Source organism: Camelus bactrianus, chromosome 19 (genome assembly GCF_048773025.1).
Source record: "Camelus bactrianus isolate YW-2024 breed Bactrian camel chromosome 19, ASM4877302v1, whole genome shotgun sequence".
In the NCBI taxonomy this organism is placed as follows: domain Eukaryota; kingdom Metazoa; phylum Chordata; class Mammalia; order Artiodactyla; family Camelidae; genus Camelus; species Camelus bactrianus.
In genome coordinates, this window is record NC_133557.1 from 46,791,137 (window position 1) to 46,807,221 (window position 16,085).

The window sequence follows — 16,085 nt, forward strand, 5'->3', positions numbered from 1 at the left end:
AAGGCTCTATCCTATTTGGGGCCTTATTTTTTTGTTAATTAAGAAAAAATGTCTGTTAGCAGTTAAGAAAACAAAAGGAAAGAAAAAATGCACATGATACTTAAATTTAGGAAATATCTAGTGTGTTTTCTGTCTCGGCAATGGAGGGTTCTAGAATCTCGTGAAAACCTTCATTACACAAATTCCTTAAAATGATGATTAAGAAATGAAACCTTCCTTCCTCATCTTTCAAGCTGCTCAGCTAATTGTCAAGAAAGTGAGGGGAAATCCTCAGAAGCCAAGACAAACCAGAAAGCAGGGATTCTGGGAGGTAAGCAAGCCTTAGAAGCCCTGGGGGGCCGGTTGTCTCCTGAACTGAGTTTCAGTTGCCCTGACAGGAGGGCAGGAGGTGAGCCCCAGGCCTCTCACACTGGGAGTTGGGTGGCTGATCCTATGTAAGGCCAAGCCCATCCTGAGAAGCCTGCTTTACCAAAGGGTGAATTGGAAAACAAAAAAGAAAAACATTCCTCAAGGCAAGAAAGTGAGGAAAGTCCATTTTGTTGGAAGAGGGGAAAAATAACAAGTTCAAAGTAAGGATTTAGTTTAAAGCTGTTCTGGCATGAGAATGACCACAAACTCCTGGCAGAAAAGCACAGCTCCTCCTGGAATGAGAAGTTGTGTTTTGAATGAATCAGTGAACAGCCATTCCAAAAAAGGCCTCCACAGTCTTGTGGATCAAGATACTGAACCGCAAACACCTCTCTTCCAAGGTCTCATTTAACTTGCCAAAAAGGTTTTAAAGGAAAGAAGCCATAATCATAGTTCTATTTATTGATATTATTATATGCTAGGAATTCAGAGGTGACTATGGAGTTGTCTCCTCTTTTATGGACCTTACTTTCTGTTTGGGGAGACACACTGACATAGTTGGGGAGCTTGATGGGGGGAGGTGTTAGTCTGTTGCAATTAGCCAGGAGAGGAGATTAAGAAAGCAGTGAAGGGTGGGTGACATTTTTAGCTGAAGACAGTCTTGTTCAGTTGGCTTTTAATTGCAGGCTCAATGAGTTGTCACTGGAGGGAATGGATCTTAAGGAGGATGGACTTAGCTCAGGCCTCTTCAGAATGGACAAGTGAACCTGGAGAAAGACAGTCAAATGTGTGCAGACGTTGAAGTCCACATGAAAGTGCTCCAACCCTGAGCCAAATATAGGACAATTAGGCAGCACTTCTTGAGGACAGAAGAGTGGTTTTTAAGGTTCTCCAAGAATGAATCCCAGGGAACCGAGATGGCCAGTTGTCAAACTGTGACTTTGCTCTTTGGACGGTGTACCCACCAAGGGTATTGGCTGTTTATAGGTTTTAATTTCTCTTTAATACATGTCATGTGATGAGGACGTGGGCACAAGCGTTTGACACCTTGCCGAGGTGACTTTATGTACCTGCCTAGAAGTGAGGGCACAGCTGCGGTTGCATCATACATCTTGCCGCCCCTCCCGTTCCCCGGCTCCGTGATCACGGCAGAGTGTTTCCTTGTTGACCTGTCCGTCTCCTCTGTGACATCATAACCCATCAAAAGACCAGAGGGTATCAGCTTGGCTTTGTTCTTTTCAATCCTTCTCTTTGAATGATGATGACTGATAGTGGACCCAGTTATGTTAGCAGATGTTTCACAAGTAGGGCTGTCAGTACAAACCTTGTAATCCCTGCTGTGTGATCTAGAGAAGAAAGTTACATTCTTTCCAAATTGTTTTGATGCACTTATGTGGGAAATTGGTGTACATTTGAATATGTATTTCCTCTCTGAGTCATCATGGCTAGAGATGAATGTGGGTAAACACAGAGTGTGTTTTCTGTACTTGAAATGTATGGTCCCCAAAATTCTCCCCAGCTTTTTAAAGTCATCACTGGAGTGCTACCTCCAGAGTGTTCTAAAGCATCCACCACTGCCTGTTCTTCAGAACTGAGTTCCCAAGTTGGAGAAGGCTGCTGGCTGCTGAGGCATTCTCTGGCACATCTCTGGCTGGCTGATGTGGGCTTAGCACCCAAGACTTGGCAGACAGTAACTAACCATGATTACGTCCATTTCTTGAACACTCATGGAGGATTTTAGACCTATGCTAATGGTATTCGTTATTTCACTTAATTTTCCCAACAATCATAATTAGATTTTATCACCTGTATTAATAAGGAAGGTGTCAAAGCGAGTGACGTGCAGACTTTGGACTGGAACACGGGTCTTCCTGATTCCTATCTCTGTTCCCTCCCCGGCCTATCCTTCCAAATGGCCAGGAGACTCTTCCTCTATCTTGAGTTTCCTGCTGATGTTACCACTCTCTTTGTTTCTTGGAGAGGAAAACAAGTATAAACTTACTTTCCAGTTGGAAGTGGAATGGAGAGTTAACGTTGGAAGACGGGAGAGTCTGTCCTGTGATGAATCGGTCTCCGAGCCACTTCCACTGGGACGTCACGTCACTGTCTGGGCCCCTTGCTCAGCCTGTGCACAGGTGACAGTGCAGATGTGCCGAGCAGTCCTTCCAGACAGGGCAGTGGGTTGGAAATGAGTTTGGGGATTTGGTTTCTTTTCATAGGTTCCTGAGGGTCTTGGCCTGGCACTTCGAGTGGGAGCACTCCCACAGATTCGTGCTCTGGGCCAAGGCAGACCTGACGTGGCCTCAGCCTGAAGCTCAGGGCACGTGGTGATGAGGAGCATTTTAGTCCAGGGTCTGCCGGAGGCTCTGACACTTCTGGGCCGTGGGATTTGTACAGGATGATAATAATTCCTCCCCGAGTTTCAGATTTCCTTGCCTGTGAGCCGGGGTAGTAATAGTTTCTGAGATGATTGTAATGATTCAGTAAGGGGCGCAGCATGTGCTGGCAGGTAGCTGGTGCTTAAGGAGCAGAAGTCGCAGTCACTCTGTCAGCCTCTCACTGTGTGCTCTGTGCTTTGAGAAGTTGTGTGTTTGGTGAAAGTCCCACCCAAACCCTAGGGTCTAGATGAACTGTTGTTCCTTTACTTTCCCTTCCTTTTCCTCTTTCCCTTCTCTGTGTCTCATGTTTAGATAGCAGATTCCTCTGTTTCAGGGAACACGGGTCTTTCTAGTAGAAGGACAGGCTGAACGTGGAGAGGTGGGGCCCAGAGGGGGTCTGGAGCCTCTTCACAGCGCTGCTTCCCTGCGTTTCTGCATGCGGTCCCGTCAGTGCACTAAGTCAGCCTTCCTCTTCCTTCCTGTGTCATCAGGTCTCTGTTTTACGGGAAAACCTTTTTTACGTGTCTTTTTTCACTTACATGTTTCGTTCAGACGCTTGCTGCATTTCTCCCTGTGCTTCAGCGTTCCGAGGAGAGAATTCAGCGGTGCAGCATCCTCTCCGAGCTCTATGAGTTGATCGGCTGCCACTGCAAGTCCGCCTTCTTCAAGCGGGTGGCCCCCGTGCAGCGCGCGGCCCCCGGCATCCCGGAGCCTGGCGGGAAGGCCTGCTCCCGACTCCTTCTGCAGACGCTTCCTGGCTACATTCTGTCGCTGGATCTGCAGGAATTCAGCAAAGGTGTTGGAACTAAAACATCGCTTCAGTCCAGTTAACAATGCCTGGTTTGGGCCCTGCTGTCCTGTCTCATCAGGGTGAATTCTGATTCGTGTAGAACAGGGCTCAGCAGACTTTTTCTGTCAAGGGCTTGGGAGTAAATATTTCAGGGTCTGCAAGCATCCTGATCTCTGGTGCAGCTGCTCAGCTCTGCTGTTCAGACGCCAGAGCAGCCGGACAATCCACACACCCACAGAGCTTTATTCACAGAGGTGGCTGGGGCCGGATTGTGTGTATGAACTGCAGTTTGTCCCCACAGCCTCCTCACTATTGACACCTGCACCAGAGCGTGCATTTTTGACAATGGGTGATCCTGCACTGACACGTCATCGTCACCCAGAGCCCATACTTGACACTAGGATTCACACTTGGTGGTGTGCACTCTGTGGGTTTGGACAGATTTACAATGACACGTATCCACCGGCACAGCATCATACAGAGTAGTCTGTCTTAGTGACCCTAAAAATGCTCTGTGCTGCACCTCATTCATTGCTCCTTTCCCTCTAGCCTCTGACAGCCACTGATCTTTTAGTCTCTGTGGTTTTGCCTTTCCCAGAACACCATACAGTTGGAATCAGACAGTTGCAGAACCTTCCCAGAATGGCTTCTTTCACTTAGTAATATGCATTTAAGGTTCCTCCATGTCTTTCCATGCCTTGATAGCTCATTTCATTTTAGCACAAAATAATAGTCCATTTTCTGGCTGGACCACAGTTTATTTATCCACTCACCTATTGAAGAACAGCTTAGTTGCTTCTGAGTTCTGGTGATTATGAATAAAGATGCTATTAACATCTGTATGCAGATTTGTGTGTGGAAATGTTTCCATTTCGTCGAGTAAACACCAATTAGCACAGTTGCCGGATCATATGTTAGGAGTACGTTTAGTTTTGTAAAAAATTGCCAGACCGTTTTCCAATGTATCTGGGTCATTTTACATTCCCACCAGCAATGCATGAGAATTCTTGTCGCTCCACATCCTCACCAGCATTCAGTATTGTCAGTGTTCTGCGTTTTGATAGTTCTGACAGGTATGCAGTGGTACCTCACTGTTTCAGTCTGCATCCCCTTGATGACAAGATGCTGTGGAGCATCTTTCCATAGACTTCTTTGGCATCCAGATTTCTTCTTTGATGAGGTGTGTGTTCAGGCATTTTGCTCATTTTTTAATCAGGTTATACATTCTTCTTGTTGAGTTAAAAAGAGTTTGGTATATTCTGGATATCAGCCCTTTATCAGTGTGTCCCTGCCCTTCACCTGCAGCACCGGAGCTGTTCTTTGGGTCTCAGTGGGGTGTCAGCTCTTCAAAGAGGTTCCCTGTCTTCCTTCAGCCTAAATACAGTCCTTGTATTTTTCACTTTCATTGACTCATTTTGTTCTTTTTAAATAGCATTTCCCATAATTTGTAAGTACATTAAAAAAAAGGGCAAAGATTGAACACCGCCTCACCCACCAGGCTGTGTGCCCTGTGAGAGCAGAGACCCTGTCCCCACTCACCATGTCCCATGACAGCACATGGCAGATGTCCATGTAAATGTGTGTAACATGGGGCCAAACCTGATGAGCAAATCTGACAACATGTGTTGGTTACCATTTATTGAATAGAGTTTGTTTCTTGATCTTAATTATTAAATCACATGAATGAAACATGTTTCTGTTGAAAAATAAAACAACAAAGCACACCTCCATATGATTGGTACTTTCTACTTAGCCTTCTGACCCAGGAGGGGATGTTCACCATCATTTTGCGGAAGAGGTTGGGGAGGTAAAGTAAGAGAGTGAGATCAAATAAAGTAAAAATGATAACTATCAGCTGCCTTTTCTTTCACTAAGACATAAAAGTTACTGTAAACCCTATCTCAGCTGTTGTTCTGTTGTTTTAAACATATCTCTTAGAATTAAATGGAAGCCCATTAAACCCTGAAAGGAAAATTGTGTTCTCAGGACCTGAAAATTGTTTATGTCTATTTCTGGAAATGCACATTTTCCCCGCTGATTACAGAATCTCGAGGCAGGAACACAACCATGCACTGTGTGTGTCTGACGGCTTCACGTCCTGCTCACTATCATTTTCATTTTGTTGTGTTGCAGTGTATGAAGGTTTTCCATCAGACCTTTTGCTCAGTCTTTTCCTGAATGAAGGATTGAATTTTCCACAGGAAATCTTACAAAAAAGAGTAACAAGGCACATGGGTTTCCCAAAAAGCAATAGTTGATGTAATAAACTCTCACATTGGTGAACTTTTTGAATACAAGAGAGTTGAAAATTTTATCACTAGGTCATATGCCAAAAATGTGTCTTAAGAATTAAAAGATTCAGATTCAGAAGAAGCAGTTTGAATCAAGTAGAAATTATGATTTGCACACTATTTGGTGTTAGAACTTATACCCAGTCTTATCATAATTTCCTGTGGTAGGAACTGGATCATTATTTATTTATTTAAAAAAAGTCCACTAGGTGCTATTTGCCCCATTCTTGATGCAGCAGTGATGAGGTTAGTTAAGTTGGGCCATTTAGGATTGTTAGCTAGGTTTTCCGGACATTGATTTCATCCTCTTTATCTTTTACCATCTCTTTTGTGTCGGTCTTTGGTCTTTTGACAACGTGGAAATACTTCACGGATCTGTCTTTTCCGTTTTTCCTGTCTTTGTGGGAAAAGATTTCTGTAAGACAGACTACTAGGACTTTAAGTTTTTTGTGTGGGGTAAGTTTGGTCAGCTCTAAGGATTTCAATTAATACATATTAATACTTGCTATTCAGCTAATGATAGTAAAATTATATAATAACTTAAGTATACATCAATAAGTATAGTACAATAAGCCCATCACCCAGATTAAGGACTTCACAAACTTTTCCATATTTCGTTTATTGAGACCTTTTTTCTTTTATTTGTCCTTTGTTAAAGTACTTTACAGCAATCCCAGAAGTCATTTCATTTTGCCCTATGTACTCAAGTAGGCATGTCTGAAAAATGGGGGCCTTTTCTTTTATCAGCTTTTTCCATTTGACTCATGTGCTCATTAAGTACCAGCTGTATCAGGCATCTCACTAGGCATTAGGGATCCTTGGGGCAATGAGACAGCCCTGGCTCCCAAGGAAGTTAAGGATGGAAGAAACCAACACAGGGGCTTAGGTGCCTCACGTAAGGTACCTGCTGGATGACACCAATTGGACAAAATTTGTGCAGAATACAGTGGGATTCACAGGCCTGGTCAGACTTATAGGGCAGGCAGTGAGAGAGGCGGTCAGCAGGGCTACAAGCAGAGGAATCTTTTGATCAGAATCTGAAATCCTTTCTGCCAACCTTTCTACCAAGCCCCCAGGGCCCATCACACACAACCCTGTGCTGTAACTGTTTTTGATTCCTGTTACCACATCTCCTTCAGGAAGGATTTTAAGGTGGAAAATATTTAAAATTAGTAATTGTTGCCAGAAGGGACATAGAACAAGAAACATGGAAACAACACAAATGTCCATCAGCACGTGACTGGATAAAGAAGAGGTGATACATACATATGTGGAATACTACTCAGCCATAAAAGATGCCATTTGCAGCAGCATGGATGGACCTGAAGACTGTCATTCTAAGTGAAGTGTGGTGGAAAGAGAAAGAAAAATGCCATATGACTTCATTTATGAGGAATCTAAATATGGCAATAATAATAAGGCCACAAATGAGCCAATTATTATTTTGATTTCTTGAATATGTGTAAGCACATCTGACTGTTCTTTGTGATTGGATTACCATATTCTGTTTATTATTATTTTGCAGTTGGCTTTATTCCCCTGGTAACTATGTAAGTTTAAAAATATAAAGCTCTAATCTGTTCTTAGAAACAATAATTAGTACATATATGTAAACTAAACAAATACAGTATACTGTATACATGTATTTAAATGTAATACGTATATGTGGAGTTGAACTGTAATAATTCTACCTAATAAAACTGAAAAAGGAAAAAATTAACATAATTTATTAAAAAATAATCACCCCTCTTTAGATATTAAATCGTTCAGTTCTGAGATTCTGTGAAAGACCACATGGAAGTAGGTTTTTAAGTTTTTCTCCTTGCTCCTCAGTGAGCAGCCTGGGCTGCAGAGCTTGGCCCCCACGGGCACCCAGGACTTGTCTGCTTGCTCCTCACTTGTTGGGAGGAAGGTTAGCTGCCTCAGGAATATTTATGCTCTTAGAAGTTGCTGAAAACCCCAGTTTTCAAGTTGCTTCTATTTACATGGAGTGTATCTGTCAATATACCCCATTTTAGAAATTAGAACAGAAAATTTTAAACCCAAGAATTGACAAGCACTCGCTGTCCCAGCACTTGGTCAAAGCAGTGCTGCCACGGTGGCGTGTGTTGGTTCTAGAAAAAATGCACCGTACACTCAAGAATGAAGGTGAACCCACAGATCTCATCTCAGCAATGCTATGAAGAGGTGGGACCTAAAGCCCCTAAAACAGTGCTGAAGTCCCCAGATGTCCCAGAACACACAGAGCCATGGGATCAAGAATCCAGTGTCTTGTGGATCATCAGCCGTGGAGACTGCATCCTGGGTCAGAAGGAGCAGAAGTAGGGATACCAGGCACACAGTCCTATTACAGCAAAGCTTTAAATGTGTTGAACTGACTAAAAGTTTGGCAAAGATTTGCTTTTAGAATACTACGTTTCCTCTCCTGGAGACGTTAGGAAGATAACACTGATAAACAGAGGATGATTGTAATGGATTAATTATGATACTGATGACAGCTGCTAACACTAACCCTGCACTCAGTATAGACTAAGACCTTTATGTACACACTTCATTAGGTCTCCACACACCTGCAAGGTGGCATTAAGCACTCATACAACCTTGAAACCAGTGATTATAAAACAGTCACAAGGCTTCCTCTCCAGCATGGGGTAGCAAAACCAGCAATGATTTTCAAAGACAAAATCAAAAATCATATATATTTGGGAAGGAAAGCAAATGAAACTTTGAAGAAAAATAAAACAAAAGAGCAGATGGAATGGAAACTTTTATTGAAGAAAGCAATGATTGATTCAATCAAAACAGCTAATGTCCCTGGTATAATTGAACCATCAATCCAAATTTTTGGAACAGTGGGTTGTGAAATTACTGTCTCATTTAATATTGGAATTCCTATTTGGACCAATTTGATATGCATCACTGCTGCGAGGTTAGCTATTTAGGTAAATAACAATATTCCTATTTTTTAAGTTAACAGGAAACATAACACAGGTCTCCAGATTTAGGGAGAGAATGCAAACAACTACTATCATACTCCATCCAGTAAGGACACGTGTCCCTGCGTCACCAAAGCAATGAGAATTTGCACAAAGAAAACACAGTTCTCCAGCTGTGACAAATACGAGACCGTGAGCCATGAATTACGAGAACAAGCAACTGTTTAAATGCCATGGGCACATTTTTTTTTATCATCTTGAAAACATCACTGATGCTCTAGGTATGAAAAATAATTGTTTTACTAACAAATCTAACTGACACAGGGGTTTTTCCAAGTGAGAAGGTAATTCCAAAAAGTGCAGTAAAATGAGTTAAGAAGATCTGTGCAGAGACGGAGCTGATCTTAGACTGACCAGCAACACGATTCCCGGTTTTACACTTGTTCTCTGCTCGTCACCTCTGACAGAAGAACTCATCAAATGATTTTTTTTTTTCTTTAGGGAAAAAAAAAGATAAATAAAATCTAACTATAAGATGTGTTATGAAAAGTGGAAATGAAGTTGCCTAACCTAATAATGCAGCCAGTGTAATGTAGCACTTATTCGGGCATTAGAATTTTTTAATTCATGATTTGTCTTATATCCTATTTCCATCCTAAAGGAGACACTTAAAGTTTTCTACTTTATTCAACATATCTTGTGGGGGTTGTGATATACACTGGTATGGCCGTTTTCAGAGATTCAAAATCGCCTCTCTGGTTGTGGTCAGGAAAGGCAAGGCTCCCTCACAGCTGCGACGGAGAAGGAATACCAGGAGTCAGCCCCCCCCCGGGCAGCTTCCGAACCGCATTTGCTTGCACTTGGCACAGGACACCCTCAGCAAGTGTAACTCTGACAAGGAGTTTTCCCCGGGGACCTGGGAGGTGCTCTAACATTGTGAAGCCACTTGTTTCCCAGTTAGGTAAGGCTTGGAAAAATAGTTTATTAGAAGTGACTTCCTTTGTATGTGCCTTTTGTCCTGAGAGGTCACTAATTAGCATAGAATATAAAATACCCCATAATATAAGAATTTAGGTACTCCATCTTTCCATCAACCTGTCTATTTGTTTATCATATTTATAGTTAGGTTACATTTTCTATGATGTTCACTTCCGGGCACCAAAAAAGGAAGGTTACAAAATATTTATTATAAACAGGGGGACTGGGTCTAAGGGTGAAAAACCAGTACTGCTAACAATAAAAACCATATAATATTTTTAACCTCAATTGCATCAGACCTTCCCGAATTCCTCCCTCAAGTTCACGGTTACATCAGAAACGGAATCTCTGTTCTTCCAAGACTCAAGCCTGAACGCCACCCATGAAGACATCTGTCTGTGAGTCCCTACTTGTCCTCGAGGCCCACGAACACACCTTGTGGGGTGAACATTCTTCAGTGTCCCTACTGTAGGGGAAACCTGGAAGTCCCAGGCACTGTCCAGGATTCACACCTACCTGCAAAAATCAAAGTAATGTGACTGAGACGGGACAACCCAGGTGGTGTGATAGGGATGAAAGCTCACCGAAAACAGGTTTGGGGGCCTTACCAAGGCCCTCCGGCTCCTCAGATGAAGAAGGACAGGGAGGCCCAATTAGCCACGAGACTGGGGGTCTTCATTACTCCATGAATAAAGGATTTGTTCCAGTGTCACCTTTGGACAGGTTACCCCAGAACCCAGAATTTGAAGCACCCCGTCCCCTCCCCTATGAACAAATGTTCTCTCAAGACACATAGTGAGAGATGGGAGCCCTGGTGAGCTCTGGAATAAGATGCAATCTGAAAGACTGCTGGTAACAAATGGTGTGGAGCTCGGGCAGGCCCCAGGGCCACCAGCCCTTCTGGTATCACTGATGCCCACATTTCCATCCACAACAGTTTCTTCAGGACATTTATGCACACATAACCATCACACAAAAATGATTGATTAGACGTATTTTAAGAGAAATTACATTATGAGAATGCCAAATTCATGACAAGTCAGAATCAAGACCCCAGAGTATTTACTGGATGAGATCTCACGTGTGCTCCCCAGTGATCTTTAAACCCTTACCACACAGCCATGGAAGAGTAGGCATTTTCTTTCCTTCCTCCAAGTTGGCTTTACTGGAGAACTCCGTAGAAAAAGGAAGACTCTGGATCCCACCTCTACTATTTACACAAAGGGCTCACCACGTGGATTGGGATCAGCGCTGGTGCGACCGGCTCCAATGTGGGCACTCCCGTGCCCAGCTCCCCGAGGAGCAGAGCACCCCCCACAGGAGCAGAGACCCCCCCAGGAGCAGAGCGCCCCCCAAGGGCACTGCAGTGCCTGCAAGAATCAGGTGCCTGATGAGTGAGCCTGGGGCAGGCAAGACAGGAAGCAAGCACCACTCCCTCAAGCTCTGCAGATGATCTCTGTGTCATCTTGAATAAATACAGTCAGCATTAAAGATGTTTGACAAGAGGGTAATAGGTAAGGCCTCCCCAAATCTCCACGCATTCCTTTAGTGGGAGTCCTGGTAGAATATAAGGTGACAAGAGACGCTGGCTTTACATGCACATGTTGCCCTCAGGGCTGCAGGGGAGGCCATGTTGCTGCCTCAGCCCCACCTCCTGCCCTCGTCCCCCAGACCTCACAGGGGCCACTGACTCGTTTCTCTGACTTTCTCTCCTTGGTTGTGCTGCTCTTCCAACTTTTAAGAGCTCATAAGAACCTCACCAGAAAATCTTGAAAAATGAACCCAAGTCAAATGAAATCAACCACAGAAACACACTGTCTTCATCATTACTTTACATTTTAGGAAGAAATTCTTGAAGACGACTCCCTGACCTGAAGGGATGGATGGAGGAGAAAAGAAAACCAGACAAGCATTTTTGGCCCATAAAAAATGAGAGGTAACCAGACGGTGGCTAGTTTTCATTGCACCTCTCTGCCCGCCCCAATTTCACATGCCCCTCCCAACTGAACTCATCAGAACTCGACTAAAAGTGACGGCTGTGCAAATTTATTGGAAACCAAATAAATCGCAACCGAAACAGTCTCCCAAACCCAGCGAGAACACTGTAAGCTGTCCAGTGCCATGATCAGAAAACTAAAACACGCAGATCCAAATTCCGACACCCTCCCTGGTGGGTGTACTTAAAGTGGTGGTGTCGCCGTGCAGTTTGTCTGAATCCAACATATAAAAATGCAAGGGACTCCAGTTTTCAACATCATAGTCCCTCTGAAACAACTGGTGGTCAATTAGCGTTTCTCGCCAGTAAAACTCGATTTTCTCCCCTGCACGTGGAGGTGAACACACGGAAGAGACTGATGATCCCCGCTGCGAGTGTAGCTAAGCGTGTCTAAGCAAACTGGCTCCATCTTCCTCCTGATGAGCAGGGAAGTGTGTGAGCCGCGGGGCTCTGCACAGTAACGGCCAGGCAAGGAAGGCGCTTCTTTAATTTGGGGAGAAAAACGTGGGAGCAGCACTCGCTGGAAATAAATTCTAATTAAAATTTCAGGTGCGGTTCCTGCAGCGGAACCCACGCCAATAGATGAGGCTCCCTCCGTGCTTCCAGTCATGTGAGCCAGGCTCATTAATATACCTGTGTGTTTGGTTTAGCAAGTGAATCATGTCTGTTTTCTGGAAATTACATGAGGGTGGAAAACCTTCCAAACATATTAATTTACTTGCTGTGGAGTTTGTTTAATCCTCTTAAGAGCATTTAGAATGACAACCTTCTTAAATTAACATCTTTGCCCGAGAGACCTTTCCAGTCACATTCACTGAACCCTAGGAAAACCTAGAAGCAAAATAAACACCCTTTCAGCTGCACAGCACCGCATAATGTGTCCAGTTGGAGAATCAAGGACTTTTTCTCCACACCCTTTTCCTCCTTTGCCCGAATTAATCAGCCTCTGTTGCTCTTGTATAATGAGTATCTTATGACTCATCTTATTTGCCTGTAAAATGAAAATGGGAAATACTTCTACCCAATATAATTTCATTGAACTAACCCCACAAATTATATATATTAAAATAATATAGGCAGGGCTTTATGCTGTCCAGGGATATGAATCATTTATTTAATGTATCAATTGTTACTAGAACAAACTTTTCACAATGTAACACCTTCTCAGAAAACTTCAACTACTATTCAAAAAAAAAAAAATCACAGAAAATTGCTGAAAAGAATTTAAATGAAAATCAATTTTAGCTGAATCATGTTCTAGGCACACTGAATAAATCTTATTTAGAGAACTACTTTTTTTTTAAATAAATGACCTCTAAATATACACTCAGCATTATTCAGTAAATCTTCATTCCTTATTTTTAAAATTCTTAAGGCATGCTATTTTTCTTAAATCAAATGAGGAGGTATTTGCAAGCCAATGGACAATGGAATTACCTAAGAAGACATTATAAAGCAGCAAGAACAACTAGCTCTTTGCCAAGCATTCTGCCTGAGAGTCACTTGTACCATCTCATTTTGACCTGACCGCTTGGTGGTGAGATCTTTTAGCCCATTTAACACATGAAGAAACTGAGGCTCTGGGTGGTCATGTTTCCAGTACTTCGTGGAGCCAGGATCCAAACCTGGATCTCTGTCTATACAGCCTGTGCTTTTACCAGATCACACATTACTCACTCTTCAAATGCACTCAGTCCCGGAGGTAACACACCTTCCTTGCCTTTCTAAGAGTTTTAGGAAGTACTGAATTACAAGTACTAATTAGAAATTTGTGTGGGCTAAATTTTTTATTTTCTGATTTTCCTGAATCAGTTCAGGCTGAATTCATACTACTTACGAGGAGAAGGCCTGAAGCAGAGGAGAGACTGGAAGATAAGCCAGACATAAACAATTTCAAGAGATCCACTTCATCAAGGAAGCAAAGTATTAAATAAACCACTTCAGCAACATGCTTGTCAATAAACCCTGGTGTCTCTGTCTCAGCCTGAAGGAGGGTAAGCCCTCCAGCCCATCTGCCTTCCTGCCACTTACCCTGGATGATCTTGGTTCCCTCACCAGTGACACGTGTGTTCTCCTGGGAATTTTTGTACAGATTAAATGGCAAAACTATATGCAAAGTGGCTACTTATTTGCCAGACAGTACGCACTAAACACATAAAAAAATTATTTTATTTCATGAAAATGGGAGGTAAGTCTCCCAATTAAACATTCCTGATAGAATCCCAACAAGCACTTTAATTTATCTGCCAGAAATTGTAAAATAACTTCTTTTTTAAAGGCTGTATCCATTCTCCCTACTTTTTACCAATCCTGGCTGTTATCCTGAAAATCTATTCCCAGAACTTGGCTTCCATCTCCCATATTTAAATCCTTTAATTTTGAAATGATGATGAAGCTTGGGCACATAAAGATTAACACCATAATTCACAGAATAAACAAAGATCACAGGAACAGGGCCACCTCCAGACCCCAGGTGCTCAGGACAGGCTCCAAACTTCATAAAATCAGATGCATGCTGTTTGAAAAGAAAGAAAACTGAATGTGATCAAGGAGGCTGGCATAGAGCACTGGCCGCCTCGTGAGATGACTCCTTCACCCCCTCGTCTGACCTAAGTCATCTAACAGTTATCAGTTGATCTCTAACTAAAACTAGAACACGGGTAGGGTTGGAAAGTAACATTTTTTTCCTACAATATATACATATTGTCAACTAAAAATTGGCACTTGTCATCTGCCTCTGATTTGATTAAGTCATGAGCCACTGTAGCTGCTGACCTTCAACACCCTCTGAAAGTAGTTAAGTGTGGACATCAGGAATGGGGCGCTCTGTGCTCTGGGAAATTGGGCAGAAAAGGCTTCAGATAGTTAGACATTTTCAGGAAATTTTATGAGCCCAAATTCTTGCATCTCCTCATATCTAGAAAAGCACTAAAATCATTAACAGAGACACCTGCTCCTCGACTAGCAGCAGCCTCTGCCTAAACATGTACTGGATCGCACATCCCCCCTTCACTGAAATCACATATAATGCTGAGCTCCCCCTCCTCTTCAGAGCAGTTCTTCTGAGCTCTCTGAGATGCTGACTCCTGGGCTCTGGTCCTCATTTTGCCCCAGATAAAATTTAACCCACAAATCTCACGTTGTGTGGTTTATCGACAGTACCACAAAAATAAGCTTACATACTTGAACTCATAGTAAACATTCAGTATCAAACATTTCTTGACTTAAATTCCTTTTTAAAGGTAAATAATTATTACATTTCTTAAATATAGCAACCTTAAATATAAATTAAGATATATTTGTGAATATTAGGAAAACATATTCAAAAAAAATTTCAGCTAATTTAAAAAAAGCTATTGTGGACCTTTAGAATTTCAAAAGTGGAAAAGAATTGTATTGTAATTTAAGTTCTTGTTTTAAATGCAGAGATCCTGAGGCCTCAAAAGTCCTATCAATTTGCCTGATTTTATACACTGTCCTTTAACAGAAAACCTAGAACTAAGATCCTGGTCTTTGAGAAACCAAGACTTGCTCTCCTGGTGCAGGGCTGAACCTTATGAAAATGGGTCATGAGAAAGAACCAGAATGCGGGGGCCTGGGTGAGGCAGCGGAGGAAAGGAGAGTCTCACCTGGTCGTGGGTGAGAAATAGGCTCCCACAGTGCTGGTGTGATGGGCATCCCTCAAGTGCCTTAAATCTACTATTTAGCACACCTGCCACCAAAACGCACACTAGCTGTTTAGCTAGAATGCTGACCAGGAGGCTTTCTCAGTGACACAACTAGCTATTTTCACATTAACTCAACAACTACAGGAAGAGAAAGAATAGAAAGCTGATATTAATTATTAAAAATTTGCACCAAGAACCAAGGAATTTCCAGGAGAAATATAAAGACTTGTTGGAAGTTTCATTATGTGAACTTACTGCCAATTCAGTTGTCTTAAAATTTGTGCTATAAAATATATTGTCCTTTGCTGTTCCTAATCACATTTGAAGGAAATAATAAGTTTCTTAAGGGTGTTTCTGGAATTTTCTTCTATTTTATAACACCAAATCTCAGAACTTTAAAGAAATGGGGGTTGGCATCTCGTCCACTGTTCTCTAGGCAATTTGTTGTTCCTTCAAAGAACAAGGAGGGAATCACACAGAAAAGCATTTGAGAATCAGGCTGCTTACATTTCCTCTGGAAGTCTTGGAAAATAATGTTGAAATGAACAGCAGGACAGAAACCTGGCAGGAGGGTCACTGGCTAGAAGGTGAGAACAAATGTGTTCTCCAACGTGCTCTGGTAGCCACTAGTTTAAATGAACCGAGCAATTGTTCCAGCATACACGCACCTCTACGTGAAAATCTCAACCGTTACCAAACG

The 16,085-nt window shown here is 42.5% G+C and overlaps 1 protein-coding gene across 11 annotated transcripts in view; it reads left to right on the forward strand.

The window, feature by feature from the left end:
- Positions 1-7,512, forward strand: part of LOC141574108 (trafficking protein particle complex subunit 9-like) — a 59,056-nt gene extending 51,544 nt beyond the window's left edge. For 10 of the 11 annotated variants that reach the window (XR_012500803.1, XM_074347878.1, XM_074347881.1 and 7 more), the window contains one exon: positions 3,279-7,512. Coding sequence is in view for 10 of the 11 variants with exons in the window: in XM_074347878.1 (XP_074203979.1) it covers positions 3,279-3,557 (279 nt within the window). In the remaining variant the exon portion in view is untranslated. The remainder of the gene's footprint in view (positions 1-3,278) is intronic. The other variant, XM_074347883.1, reaches the window with a different exon arrangement.
- The last annotated feature ends 8,573 nt before the right edge of the window (positions 7,513-16,085 follow it).